Source organism: Mixophyes fleayi, chromosome 6, assembly GCF_038048845.1.
Source record: "Mixophyes fleayi isolate aMixFle1 chromosome 6, aMixFle1.hap1, whole genome shotgun sequence".
NCBI lineage: Eukaryota > Metazoa > Chordata > Amphibia > Anura > Limnodynastidae > Mixophyes > Mixophyes fleayi.
The window spans coordinates 158,211,419-158,222,115 of NC_134407.1; the positions used below are offsets into that span (position 1 = coordinate 158,211,419).

The window sequence follows — 10,697 nt, forward strand, 5'->3', positions numbered from 1 at the left end:
AACAGTGTTGTGAATCTTATTGTCACCCAAAATTAACATTTAACTTGTCTCACAAACATAAAATAACTTTAGCTTTGACACTGTACAAGAGTGCAGTATTTATGTGGTGGCTGCCAAGCAATGAGAAACTTGTAGTCTAATTGGAGATGGAGTACCACAGGTTACCTTTATTTTGCTGTAACTATGTATGTGAAGCCATTTACAGTTGCTATGACAACAGCCAAAACGTGTCCTGTGCGGTACCCTCTTACTTCCTGTCAGAATATCACAAATTACAACTTCCCTTCATTTCACTTATTTTTGAAATACTAATAAATAAAAAACAAAAAAAAAAAGATTACGACTTGCATTTTCTGTGTGGGAAACTCAACCAGAGTGCCAGCAGGCAGTGAGGAGAACAGCCAAACGGCGCCAGGGACCTGATGGAACACGGAAATGATGACGTGTGCAAGGCATAGTGTAAAAAGAAAGAAACATAAGCAGCTGATTACCTATCAATAAGTAATCGATCGCCGAGCTGTCATTGGTGGTTACAGACAGGAGCAGGAGCCATGGAGGCTCTTTATCATCAGAGTAACAAGTGAGTCTGAATCACAGAAACGGGCAGGGTGTATTTAGATTGATTTATGGGTCTCAGTGGGTGATATAGTTGAGCAGCTCCCCTTTCGTATAGTGTGGCCACAGCTGCCAGTGCCTCTGTGCTATTGTATCATACTATATAATATATACTAATGTGAGTGTGAACCTTAAACTGTCTGCCAAATCCCGATGACCAGATTTATTGCCTGATAGAAATCCTGTTTAGTCAGATCAGGTTTTCATTGGGTTATGTGATCAGTTTGTGCCTTGTCCTATTGCAATTTCTGGCTGCTTTGATCCAAAACAATAAAATTGACAAGCAAGATCCCTGCAATTTTAGGCTTTCATGAGGTTCATAATTTGATTTTAATAACTAATTTGACTACTTTACATTATAATTAGCAGTCAAATCTCAGCGTGTGTGTGTGTGTGTGTGTGCACCTAGAAATGTTAACAGCCCACCTCCCATGTTAATTTAAAACAGCAATTCCACATATAAGGTTTATTTTGTTACTTAAATGGCAAGTTAATTACCTATTTAAGCATCCATCTGACCCTTATTTTATTGTCTGCCCTCCTATGAATTGTCTCCTTTTCAAAATCTCTCTGGATGGTTCAAAGCATGGCTGCCAGTCACACACAGGTTCTCAGCATGTCATGTGAAGACAGAGTGGGAGAAGAATGGATACAGTTGTAAAGTATGCAGGGTTCAGAGGGCTGTTCCATAGCCTCTCTGCTCACTATGTCATACCATAGATTGTAAGCCAAGGAATGTGGAAAATATGAAGATTTTATCTTGTAGCATGCAATACAATTTATGCAAAAAAACAAACAAACATTTTTTTCAATGGATTGCTGCTTTAATAGAACAATGGTGTGAGTAACAAGATTATTTGAGGCAGAATGTTGATGTGCAGTGCTATTTCTGTCATCTATGTGAAAAACAATGGTAGTTTTATAGCTGTGAGTACCACCATCCTTATTAAAGTACATCAAATGGTTATAAAGGTAGTACCTAAAACAACATAACTCAGGGAGTTGCTGAGGTAATGTTTTTGAAATTAATGTTCGCATCTATTATATTGCAACTTTGGATAACCCACGTAAAGAAAAATCCTTAGAAGTGATGCTTCTCATCATACTGAAATTAAGCAAAACAAATTCTTCTGCATATAGTAATTTATGCATTTTATTACCCTTGTTTCTGCCTTTTTTAGAGGTGTTTTTCTTTTTCTCTCAGGAATGTCCACGAAGTTCAGTCTCACATGGGGCGGCTGGAGACATGTGACAGACAGTCCGTACACCGTAAGTATGCCAATTATTATTTATAATTGTGATAAAACATTGCATAGTGTTGTGCATTGTAGAACAACTCATCACTTTTAATACTAATTAAAACAGTAGAATGTGTAAGCATATGATGACGGTTGTCGTGTGCCCATAATGAAGGAAATGAATGGATGAAATATAATGTTCTGATTTTTAGAGTCTGATTTTATCTCCTTAAGGAAAGATTAAAGTGCTTTGGAGATAAGCAAGGTCCAACTCATAGCCTAATTATTTTAGGCTGCAGAATGCAAAATGTGTACTGCTGATTTAATTAGAAAGTAGAACTCGTGGATGTTTGTTTCTGACTAAACCCCACAGACTCTCATTTCCAGGACCCCCAAAGTCCAAGAGATTCTTACCCCTACCAGAACCTACTTGCTAATGCTTCTGGAAGCATATTTGCCTGCATAATTTGAATGTAAACCCTCTGTAATGATAGGTGTTCATGGTATTTAATTGGATACTGCAACTTGTCCAATCAGATACATTAACAACTTACTTTTTTTTGTGCTTGAGAATAGCCCGGTGCAGAAGCTGAGAGGGATGGTCGTATTCTGAACCACATTTGTTCTATGGAGCTTCAAGCGGGAGAGCAGGGTTTATTCACTAACAAGCAAAATAAATCCTGCATTTCTTTAAAGATAGGGAAACAAAGTGAACATACTTGATAGATTCAAATGTCAGTTGTATTGCTGATTACATAAGGAGATTGTGTTTTTGTTTTTTAGTTGTTGTTGTTTTACACTGCTAATGCTACTTTTATACAGCAGAAAATTCAAGATTTATATTGATCATTATGGAAACTGGCTTCATTGCTTAAGTAACTGTTTATTGCTACGGTTTTCAGAAGTCATTTTAAACTACCATGTTAAACAATGCTGTCTACATGGAGAGAAAAGTGATTCAGTGTTTACTACCAAGATCATTTCTGGGCACCTCATCTTGTAAAACTGTAGATGCACTATTATAATATTATACTGCTGACAATACAGTTTCTAGTTACATGCTTACATATCCTATATGAAAGCTTCTGTATGCCTTGTTCATATTTATCATCACCATTTATTTATATAGCGCCACTAATTCTGCAGCGCTGTACAGAGAACTCATTCACATCAGTCCCTGCCCCATTGGAGCTTACAGTCTAAATTCCCGAACATACATACACAGACAGAGAGACAAAGGTCAATTTTGATCGTAACCAATTAACCTACCAGTATGTTTTTGGAGTGTGGGAGGAAACCGGAGCACCCGGAGGAAATCCACACAAACGCGTGGAGAACATGCAAACTCCTCACAGATAAGCGCTGTGAGGCAGAAGTGCTAACCACTGAGCCACTATGCTGCCCATATTGCAGTCTTGTTAATTATACATTCACTACTGTCCCCTATACTTCAGTTCCATAAATCTTAATTTGCAATAGGTACAAGAGGCTGTTAATATGCATCGGCAGATACATTTTTATACTAAAACTTTGTGGAAAACTCGACAGTCTCTAGGGTTAATGCACCACTCATTGTAGTTTTTACCTTCACCATTGGTCTTTTCCAGATCCATTCAGACAAAAACATGCATACTTGAGAAGTTGGTACACATCCCATTTATTACAGAACAAGACCATCTGTTGGAGATACTTAGTTTTTCTGATCATGTCCTTCTGTGTCACTTGTTCCTTACCAGTCATAGAGAATGAGATCCAAGCAAGAATAGACCAGATCTTTAGTAACTTGGAGCGTCTGGAGATCTTGTCTAGCAAAGAACCTCCGAGCAAACGGCAGAATGCCAAACTGTGAGTAATCAAGGTCTCTGTACTGTAATGACACCAAATGCCATACTAAATTCCAGGGTTAAAAGGCATCTAGACATTTGTTACCTCATATTAAAGAGTTATTAGTAATGTTCACAAAAAAATAAAACATATGTTTACCATGCAGCTGGGTGCTACTTATTGTCTGTTATCAGCTGTTTTCGGCCAACAGTGACTAAAAGTGTCTGCTTTTTCTATGTTTTACGGACAGGAAGTCTGTAACAATGTCTCCCAACATGATCACAAATTTATCTCATATATGTTTTATTTTGATAAGCTCCTGAGATGTTTGCATATGTATTTTTAAAGTTTAGTGGTTCTTTAATGGTAATCTAGTTATTGTCACTGAAAAGTTTTCCATGTTATGGGAGATAATTTGATTCCTCACCCTCATCTTGAGCAGAACTGCAGACAAATTTGGCTAGTAAAGAAAACTTTCCCCTTTCACCAGTGACATACCTGACTGACATGCTTACTGCTTACCAATACAGAACTATGCATGAAAATCCTTCATAGAGTACTATATTTTCTGTATCTTCACAATGATGGAAATGTTTCAATTGCCATAAAAAAAAATAACTATATCGGGCCTGAGTCATTAAGACAAAAAAGGAGTGAATGTTATCTGGGGCAAACCATGTTACAATGCAAGGGGTGCAAATAAGTTTATTATTTTGCAGGTTAGTGAAAAAACAGCCAGTATTTAAATCTAACATACAAATACTTAATAACTTTATTATTACACTGAAATTTAATGTTGATCTAGGACATGCTCTACCCCAACTATAAATATGTTCCCACATTTTAAATTTACCTCCCCGTCCAATGCAGCATGGTTTTGCCCAGGTGCAAATGATACTCCTTTTTTATGCTTTGCTCTCCTTAATAAATCGGGCCCATCCTGTTCCATTGTAGTATCTGTATAATGCATTGTCGCCCTCTGTGATCACCTCCATCTGCACAAAACGTCCAAACCATCTGACCCAATGCAGAACTTACAACCATGCTGTGTACTGGCAGACCTTTCTACTACTTCATTTTGACAATCTAATTACAAAATTACACCCCTGGGGTTGCTTTTCATATTGATCGTCTTACATTCTTGTTCGTGCAGACGGTTGCGGTCTTAGGGAGGGGACCCCCACCATACAGACGGTGTGATAGGCCTGCTGGAATGTTTTCATTTGAACTGTTTGGAAGTGAACTTCAGACATGTTACCTGCATAACCCTGACATAGGCTACCTGATACTCTCCATCCAGTGAACTATTACTCCCATCATCCTCATATTAATACCAATTTGCCAACTATCCTATGTCAAGAATTTACAGAGAAAGGGTTAAAAAAAAAAATACATCTCTCACTGTGAAACGGAAGCAAAAATAATTTCTTTCTAAGTCACTGGTTCAATGCTCCTAATTATTTTTTTTTATGGTTTGAAAGAAAAAAAAAAATGCCCCAGATCCTATCTTCTGTTATAACCTGGACTTCAAAAGGTACATATGGTCTAGAATAATAATTTACTAAGGATAGGGGGGAAGGTAAGGAGTCAGAACTCGCATACTTGTGAGGGTGGCATGTCGGACCCCCCTCTGGATTCCATACACACCCCCCCAGGGCATTTTTGGGAAGCTTTTAATTGAGGCAGGTCAGAAAAAGGGCACAGAACAGGTTTCCTGTGTATGGTTTTGTGATAGCAATTGAAGTTTCCATATTGAGCAGGAATATACCTCTGTTAACCCACAATGTGCTAGAGTATAGAGCTTGATCTAATATGGGGAAGGCTAATGTGTCAATCACAGTGTTCGCTAGTTACCAATTTAGATGTCCATGCATAGGCTAGCAGCCCAACAGGAGTACAGTATTATACCTAAATATTCCTATTTATTATGTTTACCCTGCTGCTGCTCTTTCATGTGCTTAGCTGTAATGTTGCAGTATGGATTCGCAAATTCATTTATAGTAGTCTGTGATAAGACGCTGTCTTTATCTTCATAAAACTTCCACCTAGAAATGTTTAGTGGGCCAGATATATACTACTAAATGTTTTGTATGAGTGTCCACCAGAACTGAAGATGTTTGAAAGAAAGTTGTGTTTGTGTGAGAAGGCGATTTTCCTCTGTACAGCAGACTTGCTGTCTGTAAGGTCATTGAAAGAAACTGGTGTCAACCAAGGTAATGTCACTGGTTCCTTCTGAACTGCTAAGCTGTAGTCTTATGATTTTGTGCCCACAAAATGGCTGCATACTATGTGTAGGAGCCCGTACTCCAAGCCTATTTATGACCTATAGCTGGTTGGGATAGAAGACAGGATGTGCTCACTGTAAGAACACATTTTTAGCTGAACTGACTAAAGCCTCTGTCTTTTTTTTTTTTTTTTTTTCCTCTGGATTGTTAGCCGAGTAGACCAGCTGAAATATGATGTGCAGCATCTACAAACAGCATTGAGAAACTTCCAGCATCGACGCTACACTAGAGAGCAACAGGAAAGAGACAGAGAGGAACTACTGACAAGAAGTTACACCACCAATGTAAGTCTTAATCTGAGCGGCCATTACGCTTTCTGCATATTATGTGGACAGTTACTGATTTTAGGTTATGTTTTTTTTGTTTGTTTGTGTTTTTTTTTTTACTGTTTTGACAGTCTTTTTATATTTCATTAGCTTTGGCTGCCATTTAGAGATCCCAGGCCAAGAATATGGCACGCTAAGAAATCCAAGGCTCCCATGTCTAGATCCACATGCCTGTGCATAAAGTCTTCAGTAGCATTTGTTGGAGTAGTTTAATTGACTGTACAGTACTAACGGCAAGAATCTTGCTGCTTCCTCCTTAGCCTGCAATGAACACGTAATGGATCATGGGAAACAGCCATCTGTTTATGTATACAGTTATATATGGTTACATATCCTTGAATGTAGTACACCTAACCTAGTATTGACCAACATAGACTACTTGGACTTTTTAAAGGTATTTCTTAACTAATGTTTATTTGTGAGCAAGAAATGTCAATAAAGTGCTGTATAATGTAATCATTGACTACACAATGCATAGATCTGTGGGCTAAGTGAAGAGATGTCTAACGATAGAATATAATTTAAAACCTTTGTGTGTCTCCAAATACACCATAACCCATGGGGTCACCCCCTTCCCGATTTCTCACACAGGATTCAGAGACCTCAATACACATTGATGAAACCCTCCAATTTAATTCATCCGTCCGTAACGCCCACCAAGGGATAGACGACCTTCTGGGGAGTGGGACCAGTGTACTGGAAGGGCTGAGGGACCAAAGGAAGACCTTAAAGGTGGGGAATCTAAGGGCCAAGATCGAGTTTGGGGAATGGACTGACTCAGGAGAAGTAACACAAAACAGTTTGGGCCAATTGCAAATTGGGTTTAACAAACAGCCGGCCCATATTGTTCACTTACCCCTCTGCTTTGTGCACCTACCTCGCCTGTTCAGAGTCTGCTAGCTTCACAATTTCGTCTCTGTTGATATCCCAAGTAGTCACATCTTCCAGAGGGTAGTGAAAGGAATATTTATGTAGCCATTGGTACTTGTACACTGCCACTGTTGCTGGTGGCCGCTTGACTCGATGTGAATGTGTTTGAGGTGTTGTTTCTATTATAAAGCATAACTGTACATTATAGTGAGTGCAAAGGTGTCGATATGACAGAATGTTTATGCACATCACACATTTAAAGGGTTTCCGCCTTTTAGAAAACATACAGGTTTGTATGTGTCTTCTTGCAACTTTTACTACAGTGATTTTCTTTTTATCTTCCTTCTGTACTTTTATACATATGTGATCTGGCAGAGTTGTTTATTTTTGTTACTCTTGGACTGTCTTGAACTACAAGTAGGGTTTACCATTGTCCTAGTCCTGCCAGCTACCTGTTAAGTGGGGGAGGTGAACTATGAAGCTACTTTCTGAATAAAGATCTATTCTGACAGCCAGAAAAAGACAAGGTAGTACACTGCACCATATACATTAAAAATATATTTTGGGCCTTAACGTGCATAGCTTCTAGTAATTTGATGGGCTTGAACAAAATGCCTGCCTCCAATTTGTACAGGTCATAAATGCACTTTAATGTACTTGTTCGTCATAATATTTACATATATTGCTTTTACAGGATGGTAGCTCTACTGAATTGTCTTCACAAATTGTTTTTCAGACATGTTCCATTTTCATGATATTATTGAATATTTACTTTATTTTGTCTGATATTTTTCTCCTATGTTGTTAATGCTTGAATTCTATAAACAGTATATTTTTTTATCTTCTATCATTATATTCTCTAGTACCACCCTTATTTTACCCTTTTGTCCGTCTCCTCTCACTTTTCTTTACCCATTTTTCCCTTAACCTTTGCAGGGAACCCAGAAGAAGATTCTGGATGTTGCCAACATGCTGGGTCTCTCCAATACGGTCATGAGACTGATTGAGAAGAGAGCATTCCAGGATAAGGTCATCATGATTGGAGGGATGCTGTTGACCTGTGTCTTCATGATTCTGGTCATCAAGTACCTGACATGAGCTTGAGGATTAACATTCTTTTCCATGAACTGTCCCTCAGCCTCCTCTCTCTGCCTCCTCAGCTGCTGTGAAATCTCAGTAAAATCACTGAAGACAGGGGAAAGGTTGTTAAGAAAGAAGGCCTACCTTTAACAAGAGTTGCAGATGTTCTTAAATGTATTTTAATAACTTCTTCTACTAACCTGAACATTCTCACATTAAAATTCATGGCGCGAAGCGCAGGGACATAAGCTTGGTGATGGAGTGTATATTGTGAAAGTAAGTGAGCAGCCGGGTTACCACTAGTAGAGGAATAGAGAAGTGCTGTAGCGCAGGCGCCCTATATAAATGAGCAGCAACAGGATTAAGAGAGAAATTAAATGTGGCAGAAGTCTGTGCCTAGGACAGTGTATGGAAAAGGAAATAGTCAATCTACAGCATATGATCACGGCCAAGAAAAAGGAATCCGTGTTGGCGTCACTACAGTAAGTGCAGTACAGTTTGCCTTCTCTTCTCTTAGAACAGGGGTAGGCAACCTGCGGCTCTCCAGGTGTTTATGAAACTACAAGTCCCAGCATGCTTTGCCAGTAGATAACCAGCAGATAGATGGTAAGGCATGCTGGGATTTGTAGTTTCACAACACCTGGAGAGCCGCAGGTTGCCTACCCCTATCTTAGAACCTATGGAAGAACCCTATCTACCAATGTCAAGTGTTAGCACTTGCTCTCATGAAGCAAAATGTACATTGCCAAAAGGTAGTCAACAAGGCTGTATTTTCAAATGGAAATGGGTGGGGATCAGTACCATTATTTATTGGAGCAGTTCAGAATCATACACTGTGTCTATGGCAAGTATTGGTGCTCAGTTCCTATTACACTTCTGTTATCATTGGAGAGTAGAACAAGTAACAGCAATCTCATGTGGATACTGACAGGTATAAAGTCCCCTGTGTGCACATGGCCTCAACACAAACACGTACAAGCGCTTAAATACCACTCATAATGCTGACATACTTCCAGCATTTATTACCACATGGAAACAATGCTACTCTATTCTTGAGACCTTTTTAATTATTTCTATTTTCTTTTGTGGAGCACATTATCACCCATAGCCTCCTCTTATTGAAGTGGAGATGAGAATATTAGTTGCAATTCTTGCCCCTTTCAAACATTATAGTGCTGATCACAATGCCTGGAATACAGGGCCTGAGTGACTGTGTGCCTATTGCTCCCACATTCGGAGCCATTAGTCCCATGATGTGACTTAAGAACCCTGATAAGATTCTTAACTTGCTTTCTAGCCCCTAACTCCTCTTCCCACCTCCCGCAGTGCTTATGCACCTTGTGCTCCTTCCTGTAATTGCCTATTACAATGACTAACATTAGGAACAAGGGAGGATATATTCTCTGTCTTGTCTCTTGTCCACTCACCGTTTTCATAAACTTCAAGCAGTCATTGACTAGAGTTTGTGTTATGGGTGGGAGAGTACAAGCCGCACCTTTGCCGCCAGAAGAAGATGGTACGTCCTAGCCCTTATTCCATCTTTCCCAGTCTCCCAAGGCTTACTCGTGTGTGCTATGCTGTCACAACACCTGCTTCTACAATGTGCGATCTTCGTTTAATACATAATGGGAATACCTGGTAAAGAATGAATGAACTCCATCACTATGTCATATGAAGGAGTAAGCCACTGTTGACCAGAAAGGCCTATGATCCTCTGTGTTCCACACATTGCATTCGACAATGAAACATCCAAAATTATTTCTTAGAAACACTGTTGTAATTATTCTTCTCTCCAGAAGGTGCTTTAGGATAGTGACACACTCGTGATTTTTTTTTCAACAATCCTGTCAGTTAAAGTTGCAGAAATAAAAAGCTTCAGTTAATTATTATGCTGTACAAATCACTATGGGCAAATGCAGCTCAACTTGTAGCTGTTAGTTTGTAGCTTTGCATGCCAGACCTCAAACACAACATAGACATTGCTATTCAGAGTGGTTACTTTCAGCAGCAATTGGAGCAAGTTAAAAATGATGGGAAATTGCAGCACAAATAACTAATAAAAATAATGATTTTGCTCTGTGAGAAAAAAATGCAACTAAAAAACAAAAACACCAGTGTGTCACTAAACTAACACTAACTTCAAGTGTTTTGTCTTTAATTGTGTTTAATACAGGGAAGTGTATATGCTACACATAGTTTTATGTATTCTTGTTTGTTTATAAACCAATTTAGTCAGTTGTTCTTTTATTTTTGTCTGCTCTCTGCTCCATATTTGGACCTGCCCATGATATCGCACACATCTCGCCACTAGCCCGTGTACCCTATACTGTTGTATTGGGAGAGGATTAACACAGCTCAATTAGTTTGACGGGAAAGTTCTATGAGGAAATCAGGGTTCTAGAGGAAGGGAAAGCAAATAATGGAACTGTAAGCACTGCAAGCAGACTTATATATTCAGT

At 38.9% G+C, this 10,697-nt stretch overlaps 1 protein-coding gene across 3 annotated transcripts; it reads left to right on the forward strand.

Annotated features, from left to right (window-relative positions):
* Positions 1-413: 413 nt before the first annotated feature.
* Positions 414-10,485, forward strand: GOSR2 (golgi SNAP receptor complex member 2). 3 transcript variants are annotated; one of them, XM_075176893.1, is made up of 6 exons: positions 415-580; positions 1,797-1,884; positions 3,590-3,698; positions 6,114-6,246; positions 6,880-7,020; positions 8,095-10,485. In XM_075176893.1, exons 2-6 carry the CDS (start codon positions 1,845-1,847, stop codon positions 8,254-8,256), a joined length of 585 nt encoding a protein of 194 aa, XP_075032994.1. In that variant the 5' UTR covers positions 415-580; positions 1,797-1,844; the 3' UTR covers positions 8,257-10,485. The 3 variants fall into 3 exon arrangements, with proteins under 3 accessions (XP_075032995.1, XP_075032994.1, XP_075032993.1); XM_075176892.1 differs by having other exon boundaries at positions 1,820-1,884; XM_075176894.1 differs by lacking the exon at positions 6,880-7,020 and having other exon boundaries at positions 414-580; positions 1,820-1,884.
* Positions 10,486-10,697: the final 212 nt, after the last annotated feature.

What these genes read in the sequence shown, in the direction of transcription:
- GOSR2 (XM_075176892.1), top strand. Translation starts at nt 552, where the DNA reads ATGGAGGCTCTTTATCATCAGAGTAACAA. An exon ending in AAACGGCAGAATGCCAAACT is followed by an intron (nt 3,699 to 6,113) that starts GTGAGTAATCAA and finishes CTGGATTGTTAG; the next exon opens with CCGAGTAGACCAGCTGAAAT. An exon ending in CAAGAAGTTACACCACCAAT is followed by an intron (nt 6,247 to 6,879) that starts GTAAGTCTTAAT and finishes TTTCTCACACAG; the next exon opens with GATTCAGAGACCTCAATACA.